General features: G+C 38.9%; 1 protein-coding gene across 1 annotated transcript in view; it reads right to left on the reverse strand.

Moving 5' to 3' along the window:
* The window catches only part of OXCT1 (3-oxoacid CoA-transferase 1), an 82524-nt gene that overhangs the window by 12202 nt on the left and 45880 nt on the right, over positions 1 to 24442 (reverse strand). Inside the window, exons 10-14 of the mRNA XM_084224694.1 lie at positions 24264 to 24358; positions 23550 to 23598; positions 20341 to 20413; positions 19497 to 19572; positions 4611 to 4700 (exon numbers count right to left, since the gene is read on the reverse strand). Coding sequence (XP_084080820.1) covers positions 4611 to 4700; positions 19497 to 19572; positions 20341 to 20413; positions 23550 to 23598; positions 24264 to 24358 — 383 coding nt within the window. The remainder of the gene's footprint in view (positions 1 to 4610; positions 4701 to 19496; positions 19573 to 20340; positions 20414 to 23549; positions 23599 to 24263; positions 24359 to 24442) is intronic.

The raw sequence follows: 24442 nt of genomic DNA on the forward strand, positions 1-24442 counted from the left end.
GTGTTATATAAATATTCAATGTGCTCAGAGCACTCTTCAAATTCATTTCAATGGCTGACTACTAAGAATCTTACTGTACCACTGAGTGGACTCCTGAGTTTAGAAGTCCTGCGTACTGCTGCTTAATAATCTGCTCTTGCTGCTACAATGTGAGGACAAGAGATAATACGGAATCTCACTGATGTGATGACAAAAATTAGGGAACAACACTATGGGCAACGTATTTCCCTGTCTTATCCTTTATCACAAATTGTATGTGCAAGATCAGCCACACACAGAGGAACTTCAGATCTCCAGAGTTCAAGCGCAGAGTCATGCTGTCAAAACAGTAAATCCAGTTTATTTATCCATGTCGTCTCTGGGAAAGTCCTTGTCTTTTTTTTCCTTTATTCTTCTTCATTTCTTAAAAATAATAGCTAAAAAAAGGTCTCCAGAGCATACTAAGTTCATGTAGGCTGCAAGAGCTATGAATGGAAATAAGGCAGAGGGATCATTACTCTTTTGGTCAGAATTTATAAGTGTTTTACAGAAGTAGCACTAAGTGCACACTTCTCTCATTACCCAATGCTTTTAATTTTTTGTCTAATTATCAATTTTCAGTTACGCATTTCAAAAGTCTCAGAGTGTAACATGTCTCATATAACCATTTAGAATCATCAGTTTACCTTAAGGCTTAATCAGGGGCCATCTCACAGCCAGTTTGACTCCTGAGTGATAACACAATAAGCAATCCTGTGCTTTTGAATTTATCTTTCTCTGTGAGGAACTATTTCTTCATTCCGGTTACTTCCAATTGATCTACTTTTATATCCTGTCCATCTTGGGAATGTCCTTGTGCAATCTGCCTAAGAGCCAAGATGAATCTGTGCTATTTGTAATATCTTCATCAACACATCAGATACACTTTTCAGCCATGTGAAATGAAGTGTCTCTCCGTGTTACCTAATTGAGGTTGAAAGGCATGGACTTATGGAGGTGGCAGCCTGAATGGCTCCTGTGACCCTGAGAACTGATGCATTTGAGCTTCTTTACACTTGAGCTGAAGATTATTCTATCACCAGCTAGCCTTAAAGATGAAATGCATTTCCTGATCTTTTCAAAGGTTAGACTCAATGATCTTGGAGGCCTTTTTCAACCTAAATGATTCTGTGACTTTTGGAATACATCCATCAGGGCACTGTAAGAAGAGTAATTTAAATGGAACTGCATGATTTTTACCATCTGAATTTATTCAGATTTATTCAGGATTTTTACAGATAAAGGAAAAGACTATTGTGTAGATACATAAAACCTTAGGTGTTCCAGTCAGCTTTAAATAAAAAATTCTGGTGTTGAAGAACAAAAATGACCTTAGTCTTCCACAACACGTTAAAATCAGAACTTTTCACAGAAAGGAATTTTCAATTCAGTGTTCCACATTTCAGTCATGCCCAAATCAAGTGCTTAAAACCAGTCTCCATTCTGTTTTTCTGAACAGTGTAGGCAACTCATTTCATAACATGGAACAATTACCAGCCCTTACATTACTGAGCTTTGCAAAACCTGTCAATGATGGTATGGGGTAAGGATTTGACTTCTAATTCTCTCAGGCAGTATTTAGCAAATTAGACACAAATGCACAGGGACTGTTTTGACATTAAATAACAAGCTTACATTATATCATTCTTTTCTTCATGGCTATGAAAGAAGAGGTAATTTAGAAACAAATACATTAAGAAAAACTAATGAATTTGACATAAGGTCCATTTGCCAAGTGTCTCTCAGTGGCCTAAGCATATAGAGCAAAAATTGAAATATTCTTCTGCAATTATGCCCTCTTGGTTCCTGATAATGCTGTAATGCACAGATTTTGAGGCAGAGACTGTTTCCAGGCAGTGGTATTTAATTGTCATTGATGAACTCAACCTTATAGAATAGTTTAATCCCTTCTATATAGACTTAATTCCTTGAGATTTTTGCATCATTCTGCTATCATCCACAACTTCATTAGCTGGCTGTGGAAAGTGTTTCTTCTTGTTTCAACTAATTTCAGTCAGTTACACCTACTTTGTTTATGAGGCAGTGACAATTCTGCATCCAACTACTCCATTCCCTCAGCATTTTGTGTACTTGTCTGTTACCCTTCCTCAAGAGCAGTTTTTAAGCTGGTGATTCTTCTGTAATGCTGATTTCATGTTGTCTCATCTATCTTCTGTACATTTTGGTCTTCATTACACTTAAAAACTTAAGTAATTTAAAATGTAATTAACTTGGGACTGAGCATATTTGTCTGTATTTCTAACATACTGCATATCAGAGTTTTAAAGAGTAAAATTCCTTGAGTATTTATTTGAGTGATAAGACAGTTACTAGTTCCACTATCATAATTTAGTGCAAATTATATTCTGCCTGTACTGCAAGGACTCAGCCTATTTCTGTGTTTAAAAACTGCAACATGTGTACTGAAAGGAAAAGAGCTATTAAACTCCTTTAAAAACTCACCTTAATGTTTAACAAGTCATCACTTTTACCAAAAAAACCCAAACAACCAAACTTGAAAAGGATTAGAAGATCCTTCACAAGATCATAAATCAGACAAAACTAGCACAAGAACTACCTCTTGCAGCACCTCTTGCACATGTCTATTGAAGGCATTGCCCATACCCCATGTCTTCCACTGTATTTCCATTCATCAAATCTTGACTGGTGTTGATTTAGAGGAAATTTTAACGTCTGATGGTAGAGTTCTTATTTATTTGGAGAATAAGATTACAGAAACGTCCTTTTACTAAACACACTGGGCTTTGAGCAGGATGAAGGATTGCTCCTCTGACACAGACATTCACAGGCAGTAAGTCTTTGATAAAATATTGGGTGTAAAGAATTGGAAACAATGACTAGAAAATCAGCTCTGGAAGATGGAGTCAGCCCCAACAAAAGGCTTCTGACTTTCAGCACTGGCTTCATGGGTGCTATATTTATTTGACTATCAAAAAAAAAAAAAAAAAAAAAAAAAAAAAAAAAAAAAAAAAAAAAAGAGCGCCTGAAAACTCTGTAAACTCTGTAACAGCAGTTTTGAGCACTAGATTTCTATAGGACATAATCTTCACATATGAGCAAGCAAGAAGCATCAATATGAAGACCCCAGAAAGAGGCTAGAGGCTAGGTAGGAGGAAAAAGTGCCATTTAAAAATAAGAATAAAATAAAAATAATGCAAGTTGTTAATTTGGCAGTGCCTTTGCACAAAAGAAGAAATCGTTTATGAAAATCTGTAACTGCAGAAGTGCACACCAGGCACACTGTCCACAGAAGTGGACAAGGTAGGTACACATACACCAAAATAAACAATTCTATGCCTGACCTCCTATTAACTGTGAACCTATGTCTGTCTTCCTTTCTTTCCTGTTTCAGTAATCCTACAGACAAAACAAAAACAACCCAGCAAACAATTCCCAAACACTGCGTTGGAAAATATTTTATCAATACTACTTTTAGGAGAAAAACTGGTTTGATTATATTGTGTGTAGACTCTAAGCCTTAACCAAATTCCACAGTAAGTAAACATTTAGCATAAATATTTATTCAGATCACATGAATACCTAACGTGTGTGTCTGAGCAAATGGATAACTCCCTATGTTATTACAGGTTTTGGGAGGCTGTGTGACAGTGATGCAAGCCATGAAGATAAATTCATCTAATACCTTCATTTACTCATATATGCATATGAACATGACAACTATTAGGTTAAACTCAGCCCTGTTACTCAAAATGTGCCCCTTGAGATCACAGTTTAGTATAAATTGTGAAACTAGAATAGTAGTCAATATATATTTGCTTTTATTTTCAAGTGAAAATTAATTTTTCAAATCTCATTTAAAAAACACACAACAGTTATTACATTTACTCTCATATTTACATATTTACTATAGTTTACCATGCAAATTCTGACAAGAGATATTATTTTGGAAAAAGCAAAATTAATTCTTGTTGCAGACATATAATAACTCTGGAATAACAAAAACACAATAATTTTTTAAAAAAGTAAAGATTTTTCTCCTTCAGTACATTTTTTCTCCTGTGTTAGAAGTTTCAAATGCAAAGTTTCCTTTGATCTTTTGTGGGGGACTTCTATCTCTAGCATATACCTATATCAATGCCCTCACAAAGAAGTCTCTAGATTAACAACTCACACATGATGTAAAGCAGCCTGCATCTCATCATGCCAAAAAAATATATTCTATTAAGTTGGCAGTACCAATTTGACTGGCAACTTCAAAGGTAAATATCTTTCCATCTTTCAAATTATTCTGAGGCAAAGAGTTGAGTAGCATCTACTATAGCTTCAGCAATGGCCACCCCCATTAAATTTGCATGAAGTAGCTAAAAAAAAAAATGTGTGCAGCTTTTAAACTTGAAGTTAATATTTCATTTTTTCTCCCATGGTAAATGATTCGCTTACCAGAGGAATGGACCCATATTAACCTAGCCTCCAGCTGCATCACCATAATAACAGCAAAACTGTCAAATCCTCACAAAGTAGCAGAATGAATATGTCTTTTTTTCCCTGTTTATTTTTTTTGGCCTTTTGTGCAGCACAAAACACTGATTTAGAAAGTGCCAGAGCCTTACCTTGGCTGAGTGTTCCATGGTGACAACGACTTTGGTCTGAGCACTGGATACCAGGTCCATTGCACCCCCCATTCCTTTCACCATCTTACCCTAAAATGAAATTTTTAATGGAAATGTAATATTATTTGTTGGTTTGGGTTTTTTTTAAAGATAATATTGTGCCTGGAAGCGACAGAACAAGATAGTCAACATTTCCTGCATTGAAAGCCTACCTATTTCATAGCCACAGTATTCAAACACCAACAGAGGGAAAAGAGCTGTCTCATTCTTGGCTCTGTATGATGCGAATAGGAGAAGAGTGAGGAGTAGAATAAGGAGAGCCACTGCCATGGCTCCTTCCCTTGGGTGTAACCAAAATCTGAGTAGTATCATCGGCTTAGTGGAAGCACTGACACTGAGGAGCAATGAATTTAGTTCCAGTGGTTTTGTCCCATGAAAAGCACAGTGTACATCTATCTGTTGATGGAAATGTCACCGCTTCCTCAAAAGAACCCTCTACTTAGGAAATGCAGCAATAAGAACATCTTAACACTGTACATCCACCTCAGTTTAGAAAGTCTCTTGCCACTTCAGAAACCCAAGCTTTGTATCACTGTATCAGCAGAAACCAATTGGTTTTGTTCTATTCCAGATGCCTGTAGAGGTCATTTCAAAGTATGGGCAAATACATAAATGTGGCTCAGTATTCACTTCTGTTTGTCCCTCAAAACATGGAATTGCTTTCAGCCTCTGGACTCATTCTTCTCTTAAAGTGTGATACAATTGCATGTGTTACCGCAGCAGGTGTCTCGTGGTGTGGTGTTCAGCTACTTCTATTTTTACTTTTTGTAATGCTATGGCATTCAATCCTGTCTGCTTCCATTACTTTAAACTGGATGCATCTGATCTTGGAAGGTAAAGAGGTCCAGACCTGACACACTACTGACAGGAGATAATGAGAAGTACAAAGTTCTGTGAGTATGAGCAGAGCAATCACTTTTGAACAAGCTCTAACCCCAATAACTAAAGACTGCAACAACCTCATATGCCAACCCAGAGTTGCCAAGGAGGAAAGGGGAGTGCAAGTGGGGCTAGTAGGAAACATGACATAAGGAGGGCACTGAGGGTGGTGAAGGGCCTTGAGGGGAAGCCATATGAGGAATGGCTGAGATCAGGTCAGCCTGGAGAATAGGAGGGGAGGCCACATTGCAGTTATAACTGTCTTTATAGAGGAAGAGGAGTAGCAGGCCCTGATCTCTTCTCTGAGACGACCTGTGACAGCATGTGATGGAATGGCCCGAAGTTGTGTCAGGGGAGGATTAGGCTGGAGATCAGAAAAGGATTTTTCACCCAGAGGGTGGTTTTCACCCTGGGCACTGGAGCAGACTCCCATGGAGTGGTCACAGCACCAAGCCTGGCAGGGTTCAAGAAGCGTTTAGACAATGCTCTCAGGCACACGGGGTCTCCTGGGGATGTCCTGTATGGGGCCAGGAGTTGGACTTTGATGATCCTTGTGGATCCCTCCAAACTCAGAATATTCTGATTCTGTGACTCTGTCAATTTTACAGATGAAAATAAATTAATTTCTGCCTCAAGTGGTTTGCATTTGCTTTTGAGTGGTTATATGGACAGTAATAAACATTTACTGTTACAGACATAAAATCTAGAAGTTTGTGATTAAATGCCTGGGAAACTTGCTAGTGCAAAGCTCTTCTCTTGTGCTTCCTTTTATCAGCTATGTGATCCACTACCTTACAAGTATCACCACTTATGGTCCATGATAAAAAACATATGGAAGAGACTTGTCTCACTAAACTGTCAGGCCAACTACTTGTTAATCTCTAAATCATTATGCTCTTTTATGTAATGAAGGCAGTTGTATTGGTTTGGCACTGCCTGGTTTTTGGTAGCAGGGAGTCCACAAAGATGGTTCCTTGTGAGAAGCTGCTGGAAGCTTCCACCATGTCCAGCAGAGTCAAACCCTGATGGCTCTGAAGCTGGACATGCTGCTGGCCAAAACTCGGCCAATGAGAGGGGCTGGTAACACCTCTATGATGATATATTTAAGAAGAAAATCAAAACAAAGTCATAAGATTTCAGCTTCTAGTCAGAGAAGAGAAGGAGGTGAGAACATGTGAGGGAAATACCTTGGAAAACACCAAGGTCAGTGGAGAAGGAGGGGGAGGAGGTGCCAAGATTCCTCTGCAGGCCATGATGAGACCATGGCAAAGCAGCTGTGCCTCTGCAGCCTGTGAGGATCCACAAGGGATGCAGAGATCCACCCACAGCCGATGGGATCCATAAGGATGCAGAGATCCACCCACAGACCATGGGGACCCATAAGGATGCAGAGATCCACCCACAGCCCAGGGGATCCATAAGGATGCAGAGATCCCTCCCACAGACCATGGGGATCCATAAGGATGCAGAGATCCACCCCCAGCCCATGGGGATCCATAAGGATGCAGAGATCCACCTGCAGCCCATGGGGATCCATAAGGATGCAGAGATCCACCTGCAGCCCATGGGGATCCATAAGGATGCAGAGATCCACCTGCAGCCCGTAGGGGAGGTGCCCATGCAGGAGCAGCTGGGTGCCTGGAGGAGGCTGTGATCCAGTGGGAGACCCAGTGGGGAGAAAGGGCCCAGCTTCCAGGGCCCAGCAGCCTGTCCTTGGAGGACTGCACCCTGTGGAAGAGTGACCACAGCCACAGCAGTTTTGGGAGGAGTGTCTGCCCGTGGGAAGGACTCTCATTGCAGCAGGAGAGGTCTGGCTGCTGCTCATGTGAGTGAACCCACACCGGAGAGGTTCACAGAGAACTGTTCCCATGGGAGGGACTCCATGGCCTCACAGGGAAAGGATTCCTGTCCCAGAGCAGCGGATCAAAGTCTTGGTGATGAACTGACCAACTGAACTCCCATGCCCTGTATCCCTGGCAGTGGGAAGGAGGAAGGGGCTGGGGGAAAAGGTGTTTTAAGGCCTTATTTTACTTCTCATTATCCTCCCCTGATTCTGTCAGTAATAAATTTCACTTTGCAACTAAAGTTGAGCCTGTTTTGCCCTTGAAATATTTCTCCCGGTCCTTGTCTCACTCATGGAGCCTTTGATAATTTTTTTCCCTTCTCCCTCCTTTGCCCAGCTGCAGCAGGGGAAGGTGAGTGAGCAGCTCTTGTGGGTGCCTGGTGTCAGGCCAGTGTCACAGGTCATCTGTGACAGTAGTAGTATTCACACACACACACACACAAATATTCCCATTTCCCTACTCTTGGCACAGTGAAGAACAAATCCCATCTCCCAAAATCTATAAACAAGCCCTTTGGCACTGTTCAGTCAGACTATATTTAATATTTATCACATAAATTATTATTACTACTAAATATTTCTTTGCAAATAGAAATCTGAAAAGTATTTATCTCTGTCCTTCACTTCCTGGTACTGCTCAGATCATTTTCCATCCTGTCTGGAAAAAAACAGCTCTTACAGAGACTGGAGTGACCTCAAACCTGCCTGCCAGAAACTCCATGACAAGATAATGCAAAGTAGCTGAATATTACATATTATCTCCACAGTAACTCAGAACATGTTTGCATTGAGGATCAGGCTATCAATACATCTATCCTGGCAATGCCATTAGCTCATTTTCCAGGCCTTTTCGTTCTATTAACTACAAAAGACCTAGAGTGACAAGTAAATTCCTGAGGAACTAAGTGCTGATGAAGGTCAACAGCAAATGTACTGCTGAAGAAACTGTCGTACAGAACTGAGAGAAGAGATATCATCCCTTTGTGCATGAAGAAAGAGGAAAATGCAAGCTTAAGAGAACTTAGGGATTTAAAATTGCTTCATCTGCTCCTCCTCTATAGGAAAACATATTCATCACTACAGGGTGGTGCCTAGTAAAGCAAATACATTCAGCATTAAATGCAACTAACCAAGTAATTACATGCTTTTACTTTGAGGAAGATTCAAAGCATAAGAGACATTTCTCTCAGTGCATCTACCAAACTATCTGTCCTAGGTTACAATATAAAGATGTATTCTATTCCCATCTTCAAGAGCTGTTGAAACCAAGAGGGGCATTGTTTTTTTCCTTCTCTCCTGTTAATGGGCCCATCAATGCCTTTTCTCATGACACAGAGATGACTCTGGATCCCCAGAGGAACAACTGCCTTTTCCACTGGATCTTCAGAGGAAGACTACACTCTTCCACAGGATCACTGCTCCAACAGAATCACATCTGCCACAGCAGAAGGTCTGCGGCCACCAATCCAACTGGACTGCTACACCCTGACCAACAGGGTGTCAGGTCGTATTCTGACTCTTTCAGTGGTTTTTCTTTTGCATTATTGTATGTATTTTGGTTTTGGTTTTTTTTCCTTTTCCTAATAAATTGTATTCCTGACTTGGGAGTCTCTAACTGGTTTTGATTTCAAACCAGAACGCTACCATAATTTGCATTTTCCCCCATTTCCCTCCACACCACACTGGAAAAGGGGACAGCCACAATGCTAAACTTGAATTTAAATATTCAAGGCTAAAAAGTGGTTCCAAAAAGACACTTCACTCATTTTTGTCCTACTCTGTTCCCTTAATTTATTGAAGATGATTTTTGTTAGTTTTTAACTACAATGGTGTTGCTAGCTTAACAAACCATTCAGAAGGAAAGACAGTGCCGTAGTAGAGCACTGGTAATTTACAGCACTGGTATAAAACCCATTTCATCAGACAGAGCTTGAAGTAAGAATAAAGGATTTTTGGATGAGCCATGCACTTCTGAGAGGTCCAGTGCTGGCAGTTATTTATACAGAGAGTTGGGTAGAGAACAGACACAAGCTGACAAATTCCTTGCAGCTTCTCTGTTACAATACAAATTGGGAATTCTTCTTTTCCCATTGTGCTTTCATCAGCAGTTTTCCCCAAGTCTCAGTCCAAATAATACTAGAGTGCAAGACATGGAAATTTTGGACCTGATACTTTGGGTTTTCTTAATTGTCATCATCAGCTGTTCTGCTTCTTTGTGTAGACCTACATAAACAGTTCTAATGAAGTTTCATATAATGACTACTTTTTGCAAAACGAATTGTTTTGTTATTGTGGTACTGGGGCATCTTTAAGAAAATATGAGAGAAAGGTATGTATTTTCTCATCTAGTGCTTTTACATCTGAACATTATTTGAGTGGTCAAAATACAACATGAAAGAGCCTGAGGAATTAATTTAGCCTAATAGTAATTCCTAAACAGGAACCTTTGTGTTTGTTTGGTCACCTGTGGCACCCAAGACAACCTGGCATTCCAACAGAAACTTGTGATACTCCAATGTGGGCCAGACAGTCAAGACATTTTTCAAGAGAACGTGAAATTTTGCCTAAATGCTATTTCAAACAAGTTAGAAAGGAGCTACAGAAAGCAGGAAACAATTTATAAGAAAATCCAAGCAGATAAACAGCTAAAGCAGAGACAGATGAGAAAAAAGAGAAAAAATCAGGAGCCTTCTAACACTCCTAAGGTCCTGAATCCATGCTGGTGCCTCAAAAACATTCCTCCATATTCCCAGGGGAAGGACGTTTCTTCTGTAACTGAATTTTATAACTGCTCCCAATATCGTATGAAAAAATGCACCTGAACTGCTTGCTTAATTTAAAATAACATGATCTTTTTAGACAAACAAGTATTGCATCAACAGTACAGTAGAGCAGATGCTAATGATGAGTTCAAGAAACAATGAAAACTTGTCAGTGGCAAATGCATCTTGAATAATTCCACTTAAAACTGAATATCAAAGCATAGGCAACGTGAAAATGTACCCTTGCTTGGAAAGGAATCAAGCCACTTCCCTCCTAAGAATCCTTGCCAATGTTGCCAACTGCCCTAATACTGTATTAACAAATAACATTCAGTCTGAAATTTCTCTTTCCTTCCATTAGATAAAAGAGTACACATGCCTCACACTATGCTCAAAGTTAGTGAAACTGCTGTTTCAGAAGCAGAAGACAACAAGTATTTCTAGTTTAAACTGCAAGCTTCCCATTTAACCTCAATTTTCAGGCATCCCCCTGAAGACTGTGAACAAGATGCCTAGGAGGAGAGAGGAAAGATGTCAGCATTGTCTCTCCTGGCCACAGACACAGAAAAGGTGTCACGTATGAAAGGAAAAAAGGTATGGAAGGTGTCTTTATCAAAGGAAATTATTGTATCATGCCAGGGACAGACACTAAAATTCAGAGCAAATGGAACAGTATGAGATTCACAGAGAAAAGCAGAAGCTAAGGTAATGCAGTGGATACAAGGTACTGCCATCACAACCATCAATTGTGCTAATGATACAGTCAAAAGGATAAAACTGAAGGCCCCTTCAAAGATCTCTGCTCTGCCCCTCTCTGCAGTAGTGCTAACACATATCAGTCACACAGTCCTCCCTCTCTGCACAGACACTTTCTGCCAGCACAGATGTGTCAGCATCAAACAGCACAGCACAGTGAAGGAGGTCATCAGATCTATACCTAATGATCTCATCAGTTGTGGGGTTACACCTGGTTGGTTTGGGAAAGCGCATATTAGCTCAAAACTTTCTTTTAGAAAAAAAACCACAAAACAATCAGAGGATAATATTAAAAAAATACAGATGCATAAACCTACTCTAACTTCATAAAAATGTAGATGTTTCCTTTGCCCCTTGGTAACAGTCCTGTCCAGTATTTAAAAGATGGGTATATTTGTAGTTGATTCTAAAATGAAAGTCGCAACTCTTCCAGATCTCACTTTCCATTTTTCCAGTGAAGAAGACTGGATAAAAAGATTGTATCAAAAAAAGACAGATTAAGTTCAAGTATTCCTTTTTCTATTTTACATTGATTTTATGTCCTTACATATGTCCCACTTACAGAATTATTGTAATTATACTGTCAGCTAGGACAGCTAGATTAGATCCTACTCTGAGAAAAAAAAACAAAACAGTGGGAAGTCATTAATAGGATTTTTCATTCAGAAGAGTGGGTAATGCAACAACACAACAAAAAGTTGATACTGGCAGAATACAACAAAACAAAGCACACCTTAAATGCACAACTGGGTATTTTTTTTTAAGAAACTAAAAAAGCCTAGTTGTATGGTTTAGCCACACAAGAAATAGCCTGGTTTTGAAAAACATTAACCAATTATCTCCTAGCACACACACAAACACATAGTGAAAATTAAAATCAAAAAGTAAGTCTAATTTCTGAAAGAATGGAGTATTAGTTCTTGAATGACTTATTTTTCTTGGCAAAATGTAGTAATAATTCTACCCTAAAATTTAACATACACAAATACATGCACTAACTACATTTACATTTTTATTTTCCATAATCAGAAAATTAGGGCTGCATGAGACATGTGCAAAGAAAGTTGGGCAGATTTAATTCCTTTACTCTCCCATAAACCTAACTAGAAATAACCATTGGCAACAGATTTGAATGACAGAGTAAAATTCAAATAAATACACTGAGAAGCTGAATCTCAGGAGCAATGCAAAGCAGTCTGTGACATACTTCATTGAAATGGATTTGCTTTACAGTGATGAATGTTATTTCAGTGTAATGGGACAATTAAGCTGTCCATTTACCTTTGCATACCATTTGCAAAACACACACCATAGCATGCAATAATTAAATTTTACTGCCAACATAATACTAGTCTCACTTGAAAGTGATGGCTCCATATCATAGTAACAGTTCTCACCACTAACCCACAGATCAGAAGTCCTCTGACATATGCTTGTATTTTTGAGACAGGCAGAATTTCTTCAGCTGCTCTCATTATCCAGAAAGCAGAGCTGCCACTTCCCACACTGAAAATTTAAGAGTATGAATAAAATACCAATAGGGAGCTCCTACATTCCTTCCATGAAGTCTGAAGAGAAATAAACATGAAGAAAATTGACAGACAAAAGCCATCAGAATGTGGAAGAAGTAGAGCCAACACAATACACTCTGTTTCTCCTCTTCGGCCGCAGGACTTTTGCAATAGTGATAATTTTGTGTTGCAAAGGTTCTGCAGGGCTTTCAGGCACATGTTTGTTGGGAGATAAGCAGTAAGCTGGTATATTACTGTAGGCGTAATTTCAAGATGTGTGTCTGCAAAAACCTAATACACCTTGATACTAAACCAATGTCCCATTGAAAAGTAGATTTCCAAGAAGTCTGGCTGAATGCAAGTCCCATCCTTCTCCTCTGCTGAAATACTGATGTAGCCCCTACTCGTGTCCTAGACATCAGAAAATTTGATAGTATTACTGAGAAAAACTTGATATTATTACTGAGAGAAACTTGATATTATTGCTGAGAGAAACCAATCCTTGAGCATATTTAATCTGCATACCTTCTATTCATACAGATTTTAGCCCATTTTTAGTCCTTCACACATTTCATAGCTTATGGGTAAAATACTTTTCTTGCAATGCTGTACATCTTGAAACAAAACACTGAATTTAATGCATTCAGTGCCACAGATATACTAGGAGAACTAGGAGAGTAACTAGACAATGTGTTTGGATTCAAAATGAAAATATGCCTTATGCAAGGCATTCCTACCTAAGTAAAGTGATGAACAGGCTGCAGTAGGGCTTCTCAGAGAAGACCTACAGCGCTCTCAGGCATTCAGGGACACAATCAAGGATACGTGTTCTTTCTTCCATCATTAAAAATGATAATTTTGTATAAGAAAAACTCTTGGTGTGGAGCCCTCCGTTTCCAGGTTTACCACTACAAATAGCAGAAGGTAAAAATAAAACCAAAAAACCCTCATGCAGACACAGAGCTGGCTGGTCTCTGCCAATTTACCTTTCCATTAAAAAACGCCCTTACTAATGCGGTCTGAGTATACAAAACTGCAAAATATGTACTTTGAATCCCTGTAGAAAAGCTACCAATAACATATAAAATTATATTCCTAATGTCTTAGGTTATACTAACCTCTACAGACTGTATATTAAAAGATTTATTATTGAATTTGAATGGATTTCCTCATTTCTTCTTTTCAGATCATCTTCTTTGATAAAGATTAGAATTTTTTTTTTCAATTTTATTTAATTCTTAATGTTGTAATCCTTTAGGTTTGGCTAGTCCAAATCAGAGAATTAAAATCTCAGGCTGCTGAATCTAAAATTCAAGGATTTTTTTCCCAAAGAATGGTCCAGATTTATGCATTCAAACTTCAACCCCTGCACAAATTACATAATTCTCTTCTTCTCTTAGTGGTAGCTAACTGCACTACCTTAAGAATCTAAAAATTAATTTTGAATTTTCCTGTTGAAGAATATACAAAGCTAAAGTTTATTTTCCTAGTTTGTATTGTTTTTAGAGAAGAGGGATACTAAATAGTGTCAGGTGCTGCATCATCTCTGAGGCTGCTGCTTGGTAATTTCTGGACTCTAGGCTTTGAGTCTGCTGCTTAGGAAACAACCAGCTTCTTTTGCACCTTTGGATGTATTCTGTCTGCCTTTGTGTGTAGAAGGCTCCAGGCCTGCTAGGGTCCCGTGGAGGGAAGAGGCTTAAAATGCCAAGTCACGGTGAAATAGCAAAAGAAGCCCCTCTCTTCTGCCTTTCGGACCCCAGCTTATCTCTCTGTGACCCCATAGGTTACTTCTCCCTAACCCCTGCTATTGGACAATTTCTGATCCCCTCTAGCCCAATATAATGGGATGCTTTAGCCCATTCTGGTCAGAAGAGCTGTCGCTGGAACCCTACACAGACCCCCCAGTAAAACCATTGCTGTGGAACTCCAGGACCAGTCTTCTCATCTCTCGTGTCTGCCTTCCAGCCTGCACGGCGCCTTAGCAAGCAAAAGAGCTGAAATCATAAAAGAACTGATAAATCACTAAAGAGCTGATATCCTTTAGGCTTGCTAAGGCTGCCTGCAGCTAAGAGCAGCTTGGGTACTTGGACAGACTGTCCACAAAGGAATGAGCTATCTGGCCCGTGCTGCCTGCTCGGGGGCAAACTAGCCCGGCAGGAAGGCGGAATACTTGTGAATTTACACAAGTCCAGTCTATTAACCACTCCTTAATCCTCTTTGATGGTGGGTACTAAGTGCTATATCAACACATCTTCCAAATACCTCTAGGGACCACCACTTCCCTGGAGAATCTGGTTCAGTGCTTGAAACCTTTTTGATGAGTAAAGAATTCCTAATATCCAGTTTAAACCTGCCCTGAAAAACCTTGAGGCTGTTTCATCTTGTACTATCAGTTGCTGGGAGAAGGGTCTGACCCCACCCGGCTACAACCTCCTTTTAGGGAATTGTAGAGAGCAGTAAGATGTTCCCCGAGCCTCCTTTTCTCCAGGCTAAACACCCCCAGCTCCCTCAGCTGCTCATCACAAACCTTGTGCTCCAGACCCTTTACCAGTTTTGTTGCTCTTTTGTGGACATGCCCCAGCATCACAAAGTCTTTCCAGAACTGGGCAGTTTTCCAGCCACTCTGTCCCAGCCCTGGCACTGCCTGGGGTTGTTGTGACCCAATGGCAGGACCCTGCACTTGGCCTTGTTGAACGTCCCACCACTGGCCTCAGCCCATGGATCCAGCCTGTCCAGATCCCTCTGCAGAGCCTTCCTGCTCTCCAGCAGATCAACACTCCCACCCATCTTGTTGTCACCTGCAAACTGACTGAGGGTGCACTCCAGATCATCAATAAAGATATTAATCAGGGCTGGCCCCAACACTGAGCCCTGAGGAACTCAACCAGTGACCAGCCCCAGATGGATGCACCACTCAACCAGTGACCAGCACCACTCCCTGGGCCCGGCCACCCACAGTTCTTTACCCAGCCAAGTGTCCCCCATCCAAGCTGTGAGCAGCCAGTTTGTCCAGAAGAATGTTGTCGGAAATTATGTCAAAAGGTTTACTGAAGTCCAGGTAGGCAACCTTTCCAGGTAGACAGACTTTCCATCATTCACTAAGCTGGACACCCTGTCATGAAAGAAGATCAGGTTCTCAAGCAGGAACTGCCTTTCCCAAACCCATCTGTCTGATGCCCTGATTGTCTTGTATGCCCTGCATGATGGCACTCAGGATGATCTATTCCATGACCTTCCCTAACACTGACAGGGAAGGTCAGTGCTGCTGACAGACCTGCAATTCCCTGGATCCTCATTCTGGCCCTTCTGTAGACAGCGATCAGACCTACAAATCTCCAGTTACCTGGTTAACCAAGTTCTCTCAGATTAACCAGGACTGCTGGAAAATGATGGAAAGTCTCAGTGAGCAATTTCACCTGCTCCCTCAGTGCCTTGGGGTGGCTCCCATGTGGTCCCATAGAACTGTGTGTGTCCAAATAGTGTGGCAGGTCAGTGACCAGTTCCCCCTAAGTGTGGAGGCTTTATACTGCTTCCTGTTCTTTGTTTTGCAGCTCCGAGCACTCAGTACCTGGGGAACAACTGGTCTGACCATAAAAGACTAAGGCAAAGAAGGTATTAGGTACTTCAGCATTTTCCATGTCTTTGTCACTATGCTTCCCCCTGCCTCCAATGATGGATGGACAACTTCCTCAGCCCTCCTTTTGTTATTGATGTATTTATAGAAGCACTGTTCCCTGTCTTCTGTGGCAGTAGCCAAATTAAGTTGGACTTCGGCTCTTCTGACACACTCCCTACATAACCTCATAACATCCTTGCAGTCCTCCTGAGTATGCTACCTTCTCATTAATGATTTACTGCATAGTTATCTTTTTCCCTGGCAAGAAGTTTCTGCCTAGTGAAATCTGATATCACAGACATTTAACCCATTTTATGCTTTCAGATTCATCAACTTCGAGCTGCAGGGACCCTCCACTTGCTTCAATACTTTTTCTGCTGCTACAGTGTGTCAGCTGTACCAGTAGTCATATTAGGGTTGTTTAATGTTATGGGTTGTTCAGAAATGCATAATAAAAAGGCAGAGGCCTTGGTGTCACAGGGGAACATGACAGAAGTTCTGGTGTTTTGTTTTGACCTATTCCCAGCCTCTGATATATGTCACAACAATAATCATAGTTACTTGTGTTCTCTTAGGAAGGACGGGGGAAAAAAAAGCACTACTCTGTGCAAGCTGCAGCTGCAGTACTTTGCAGTAAACTTGGCCCTTGCAGAAGGGCAGCAGAAACTGTTTCATAAATGCTTCTGTTCTTAGGGCTTCAAGAAGACACTAGTTGAAAGGAACTGAAACAAAGCAAGTACATGGAGGGATATGTGCAGTCAATCCCATAGCTTTTAAAACCGCATGTGAGATCACTGATGCTGCTGCTCTGTAAATGCTGGGAAGCTGCCTTGCTGGCAGCAATTTCCGATATTAACTGAGACAAACAGACAGGTTACAAGTGTCCTGCACTCATGAAATGAAATGTGGCTCCATCCAGTAGGAACCAGCAGCCATGAGTTGTCTGTTCTGGCCTCTCTGACCTACTCCATGATCATGACCTCCATGTTTCTCTTCAAACTCTCTTGGCCAACTTCTCACAGATGTATTCTGTTCCCAGGGGATTCACAGAAATCTGCCTACTTCTCCTTTCCCTCCTCAGAAACCCTTTTGTTAGTTGGAGAAATACCAAAGTGAGGAAGACGAAAAGCCATTAAGTAGTAGCGCTTAATGGAATAAAATTACCAATAAATGCCAGTATTTAGGAAGTAACTTCTGCCTAAGCAAACAGCATTGTTTACTACATGTGCTTAAAATATTCACACCCTCTTCTTCCTTTACTCACGGGATTTTTCTCTCCATTAAAAGTCAGCAGATAAGAGCAAAGAAAAGGCTGTAATTACTGCAATGAGACTTCCTCAGCTCAGTTCCTAATAGTAAGTGCATGTACACACACACATGCACACACTAGGCCTGAAGTGTTATCAAGCTCAAGGGACAGAAAGGACTGCTTCATAATGGTACTTGTTCAAAACATATAAAGCTACTACTTGCCTCTGAAATAATGGCAAATATCATCAATACAAGAATCCAAAAGCTCCAGTGTATAAGAAATATTTAACCAAAACTAAATGAAAAGTGAAAAATGTTAGAACAAAATACAGCTTGAAGCTTCCTTACACTACGAGTTTTCAGCAAAGTCAATCTTTGTATCATCCATGCACAAATCTTGTGACTAAAAAAGAAATACATCTTGCCCATAATTAAATTTAACTGACAATAATATCTCTTCTGATTTACAGGAAAAGCAGGGAGATCTGTATATCTATGGGCTGGTTAATCCCATTTTTAAAATCTGTACTGTAGAATAGAAGTAACACATCAATAAAGTAGATTAAGAATCATCTATCCAACAGATCTCCATAAAAGTAACCGAAAAGAAATTACTGCTGCTTGGAAAGGCTCCTGGTTGGATTTATGAAGTGTCATTGGCATATTTACTCACAAGTAAACACAGCTCACTGCAAGTAAATTTCCAAACAGCCAAAGATCAGTAAGAGTGGAAAATGACAGCAGCAAAAAGTCATGAGGATCCATCTGATGTATGCTGTAGTATGTAATAACAAGGTACATATCAAAGATAACAAGAAGTCAAACAGTACTGAAAGTTGCATTTTATACTTTCCTGTTTTGAAAACATACCTGTTATTCATAAATTTGGGGTTGCACAGAACTGAGAGGCAACTTCATAGGTAAAATAAGCAAAATAAAAAAAAATTAAATATAAAAAAATAATATTTTATATATATATGAATGAAAAACTAAAATCACTATCTTTTAGAGAACATAAAGCACAGAAGGAAGAACACGTAAATCTGCACCATTTTGAGAAAGATTGGAATCAATCTTAGCTTCAATGTTTCAAGAAATGTATGTGTAAATAAATCTTTTTATCAGTACAAAATGCTGTCCTTATCTTTTGATAGTTCAAATCTTGAAACACTCACTTCAGCCAAGCCATAACCCTTCTCCCTTCCCCCAATTAACACAGACACCTGGACTCTCCCTTCACACAACCCTTTCTCCCACATCTGCTTGTACAGCTCCCATGTCAGATGCTGTCCTCTCTCAATAAAAGCACCTTGTGCTCCATGACTTCCATGCTCAAAGGTCTGCTATAGAAGTCACAGACTTCTGGGTTCAACTAGCTTCTCCCAGAGACAAGGACATTCAATTGGGTTTTTGTCCACCTCTAGTCATCTTTCAGTTTCCCAAGGCCCTTAACACTGCTCAGGTAGATAGAAATATGTCTCATCACTTTAAACAAGGCTAATAAGAAAGTTTGCTTCTAGACATCTCTAATACAAACTGTATCTGAAAGTACCATATTGAAAGCCATTGAAAATATCAAACTTGTCAACAGTATGAAAGTCACTAATGTTTAATGATAGAACATAAAGTTCAAAGAATGGCTTAGTGCTATCCACTGCTTAAATAATGCTGGAATTAGCTTATATTTCTATCATTGAAACCTGAAGGTCTGTTTGGCTAAATACAGTATTATTGTTTTCCCTTAATGTGTTTGAAAGGGCAATGCCACAGTCTTTTGACAGAAATACAGAAAAATAATGCAGGCTCATTTTATAATTTTATAATGAACTACATGCTGGTTTACACTTTCCTCCAACTTACTGCTCCAGGTACAACCATACAAAAGTCATCACTGTCAAGAAAAAGCATCATTCCTCAGCCAAAATAAGGGACATTTGAAAGGCATGGACATAAAAGGCAGGAAAAAGGCTTGCATAAATAATGTTTTGCTTTTCACAATGCACAAGCATAATTTTAGAAGGCTGACTTCTGATAATGGATTGCTTGGTGCCAGCAGTATGCAGGAAAAACACACATATACTCTATTTTACTACTTTTAGCTTCACAACTCCGATTCTACTTCTGCCCTTTTCTCCTTTGCCTGGTCCTCAGCTACATTTATGTTATACAGAACACAGTACACTGCCAGTAGTTCAAAAACCTACTTACAGGAATCATCCAGTTGGCCAGGTCACCGTACTTCGACACCTGCATAGCTCCAAGCATTGTCAAATCAACATGGCCTCTGGTAACAGAAAGTGTGTAATTAGCATATCATGTTCAAGTAACAGCCCACAAATCTTAACAAGCTTTTGTTCATGCTCATTACATCAATTTTAAAATGGTGGCATATGAGAAAGGTAGCAACTGTTTGTCACACACGTAGTTAGGGTTTTTTTTCCTCCTAGATGTATCACTGATGCAAATGTCTCTCTTTATGCCTACTGAGCCTCAGAAATGTTCCTACTTTTGTCTGGTTTGGTTAATTGCATGTGCAGTCAATCATCTCTGAACTCATACTTTTTAGTGCACTCCTTAACGTATTTACATGCACCATTATCTTTTCAGAGCCATTAGGATTTAGTGTTTGTTTGCATCCAAACTCCTTTCCAAAAAACAAACAAAAAACAGGTGCAGACGTTGAATTTCCATTAAGGAGGTGGAATGAGGATCACAATTGCAAGCTGAGCAAAGAAAATATACTGAGTGCAAGTACAGATTAGATACTTGGAAATGACCAAAAAATAGTTGTTAAAATGTCATTATAAATGTGTTTATAGATGGCCAGGTGGTGGTAGGCACAAACATCACCATGGTATCTATTAGTGCAGTGTTTTTTTTATTTCCAATAGCTAGATTTAACCCTCTGAAAACCATAACTGATTAAGTCCATGATAATTTTACAGGTTGTGAAATGCTAACCACATTTGGAAGAAATACTAATGAGTTCTGCCACTGATGCAGTATATTCTTTTCCTGTTTCAAAAAGATCAGAGTTTGTGTTGTTACATACCCTCTTATCATTGCAAATGATTCATCGCTAGAGAAATAGGAAGAACCTGGAAGAACAGTGACTGTCTCCTTACCTGTAAAAGAAATAAGCTACAGTACACATTTTTTTTCTTTGACAAATGAAGTCACAGCTACTTACCAAGAAATAAGAGGTTTTTATCAAATTCCTTTGGATTCAGTACAGCTACAGACCTGATTACACTTACGACATCATGTGTAAACCTAATCAATCCTATTGAATTGTGAAGCAGTTTGTTAGAGTTTCTAATGATAGGATTGCCTGCTGTTTGACCACCAGCAGTTCCAGGCAAGCACCATGAACACCAGAGTGTAGGAAATATCTATAGACTTTAGCTTTCTGCTCCATTCATAGAAAAAGTGAGAAGTAACTGTCTTTTGAAATAGAGGAAGATAAAACCTTCAGAACACAGAGAGACTGCAAAGAAAAGGAAGCAGATCAGATTGAACAGTTTATAGTGCTAATGATGAAAAATACAAAAAAATAAATGACAGGTCTAGTCTATTCTTGCTTTTTTCAAGGGCACAAGAAAATGTGCTTCTGTGCTCTGTACTGTGCTTGAGTCAAGCAATGGAACACATCTGGGAGTGTCTTATTTTGACTCTGCTCAGGACCCTTTTCTTCCTCTTCTGCCTGCTCTTTGAATCAGTCTAAGCAACAAACATTTACACAGGGTGCCTCTGATAAGGCAGAAGAAACACAGATGAAGATGAAATCATAAAAGAAGCATAAAACTTTAAAGAAAAAAAACCAAACTGAAATATTTTAGCAACATGTGACATACTGTAACAACAACGGTGAAGGAGAATGATGCATCATTAAACAGTTTCCAGAAAACAGAGAAAAAAGGACAATGAGATTAACTAAGAGAATGGGAAAAGGGAAAGAAACAGTGCATAAAACTTAAATTACAGATCTAAGATATGTGCTTTAATTATTGAACTCATCTGAGGCATATTTTATGCCTTTTGTATGGAAATTAAGTAGAATAGTACAGAATTAAGGTCATACAAGGGGTCTTGCACACTTCTCAAGAATTCACCATGCTAACACCCAGACCTGCTGAGACAGCCTGAATTATATTTCCCCACAGGGCAGGGCACCCACCCAAGGCAGTGAGAGAGATAACAGGGTTTGCAGGCAGCAATATGGAGAGAGAAGCCTGGGATAAAGTGACAAGGTAATGATGAGAAGGAAGACACACAGACCACAGAATAATGTAAAAAGAGCATCACATTACCCACTTCTTAAAATGCTCTCAGGTCAGTACTTTAAAATATTTCTACTGTAATGCAGCAGTCTACCTTTCAGTTGCAGTCAAGACATCCTTCATGTGAGACATTAAAAAAATGGGACAAACAGAAAATCCCATACATATTTCAGAGAAACACAATTACATTTGCAGAGAGAAATTTGGCAAAAGCCCAAAACAGGTGTATATTTTAAAACCTTGAAACCAGACTTTGGGGCTGATACTGGATCCAGTTAATGAATGATAACAAGATTAATTTCTATTTCTCTGCGATTCAGCTTCTGTTTTCTTCACATGGCTTTACAAATTTGATTGGAAAGCACCTAGAATGGTCCTAATCCAACTATGTGAATGTTTCAGCCATTATAGAAATAATTATATTGGTGGTAGGTCTGATGTTTGTCTATCCTATGTCCTGTTTACTACAGCTTCAGAGGGACATGTGAAGCTGCTCAACACTGAATTAACAATAGCACAATAATCTAATTTTCTTGTTGCATTCTGACCTGTTATGTTAGCTTCATGTCTTCCAGATTAAGTCTTAAAAAATATTTATCAACTTTAAATAACAATTCAAGACCATCTCAATTTCCAGATTAAAGCACAATTTTTTCAGAGAATTTATAAAGTTCTTAGATATTTTTTCACTGTCACTCTGTTAATATGTTCATTTTTCATACGCACCCATATTAAAACTTCAGTTCTAATGTGCATGCATATAATTTCACTCATAGTATTTTTTTCTTCTAAATATTTTTTTTCTTCCAGTGAATCCTCTGACATATTCCTTCATGCAATTCTTGAAACAATTACATATATACTGGTGAAATGCTACACTCAATTTCTTAAATATTTTTTTATTTCAGACCAGAAAATGGCCTCAAATAACTCCACATTTAAAATATAGTCACAGAGGCAATTACCTAGTGCTAGATAAGCATCATTTAGCTGAGCCAAGCAGCAAATGTTTCAACTCAGACAACAATTGTTGGACTGGTATTAAATTAAAATTATTTTATGTCCTTTGACTTTATCTCCTTTGACTTTTCAGAGTTTAATGGAACTTGCTAACAGCCACTGAGAAACGTACTCTCTGTATGAATACATATGTAGACACCCATACATGTATTTGTATGTATGCATGTGTATTTGAATAAAAAATATGAAATGTGTATAGTTTCCATTTGAAAAAACAAGTCTAAAAAATCAGGTCTATAACCTATACCATTAATATCCACCACAAAGTCACAAGGCCTATTTCTGTTTGTCACAATGCAATATTTAAGTGTACTTTTACATGGAGACAGAAAATGTACACAGGCACAACTTTTCTGTGAAAAAAATAGAAATCAGACAGCTGCACTATATCGTAAGAACCTTATATTTTTATATTGAATAGCATCTTCTAAGGTGAAATGCCCTGAAACAGCTGGGCAACAACAGTAAGTGAGAATTGCCATTCCCTGCTAAAAGTGGCAAAAGCAGCTGCCCACAGCAGTGACCTTGGTGTGCCCGGTCCCAGCTCTTTCCCCCTGCCTTGGCTACCACTCCCTCTCTGAATGCATATGAGTTATATTCCTGGCTGGGAATAAACCAACCCATTATACACAGGATGTTTTAAAACATGTCCCAAGCATAAATCATTGAAAACCATTTTCTAGAAGACTCAAGGAAAAGCAGCAGGAAAACAAACCCATATTCCCTTACAGGCTGCTCAAAACAATCTCACTTCTGAAGAGGATGATTTAACCATTTACTGATGGGCCTGGAGGACAGTCTCTGCCCAAAGAAGATGACTATCACTTAAAAGAAGACAAATACATTCATATTTATTATCAAATAAAACAGGTCTCTAGGTTCAAATACTGTATCAAAAGAAAAATTTAAAATTTACATAGTTATTCATATTCCATTAATTAAATTTAATTAAAGTATTTACCTGCATTAATCAGATCTGGATCTACTTCATTTTCAAGTGGATAAGGACCCTGACAACAATAAACATGTATGTCAAGCTTTATAATAAAATACCTCTATGATACAATTTATAATTGCCATATTTCCAATGCTTATTACCAAAGCCAGATCATGGCAGACATGCATTTTTTATATTTTTTTAATCAGAATTCTATTTTTAATCAGAAAAAAATCCTGACATTACAAGCCACAGTTTATATCAAGTAACATATCAGATCTGTTGGACATATTGTTCAAGGATGTTAGAATTACTAAATAATCATTAAGCGAGACGTTGGTTTGATTTGGATTTCTTTTTGTTCTTAATCAAAGTGACAGACATTTTTCAGAAAAAGGTCATACCTGCAACTTCATAAATCCTTATGACAGTAAAAATAGTATTCACTTTAAGCTTTATTTACAATTACATTTGCTAAGGTTTACAATGCCTCATCTTGCAAATTTCTGATGGCTTTGAGTCCTGAAACTTAAGGACATCCTTAGCAAAGTCGCACCATAATCATAAAATAAGCATTTTCTAGAAAACTTCTCTACAGCAGAGTGAGAATTTTATGATGACATAATACAGCACATATATTTTTAGCAATATAATAATCAAGTTGGAGGCGTGCAGGAAATAAAACCCAGTCACAGCAAAATAAAAACACTATAATAACTGACCAAGATATATTCTTACCAAACCCAGGACTCCATTTTCACTCTGTAAGTGAACAGTTATGTCTGGACTGATGAAGTTACTGGCCAACAGCGGGATTCCAATACCCAGATTAGCTGAAAAAAGGTGGTTAAGGCAGAAACACTTATTGCAAACTAGTAAGTTTTAAAAAATTACTACTATACTATGAATAGATTAGA

This window comes from Fringilla coelebs (assembly GCF_963513975.1).
Source record: "Fringilla coelebs genome assembly, chromosome: Z".
NCBI classification, from domain to species: Eukaryota; Metazoa; Chordata; class Aves; order Passeriformes; family Fringillidae; genus Fringilla; species Fringilla coelebs.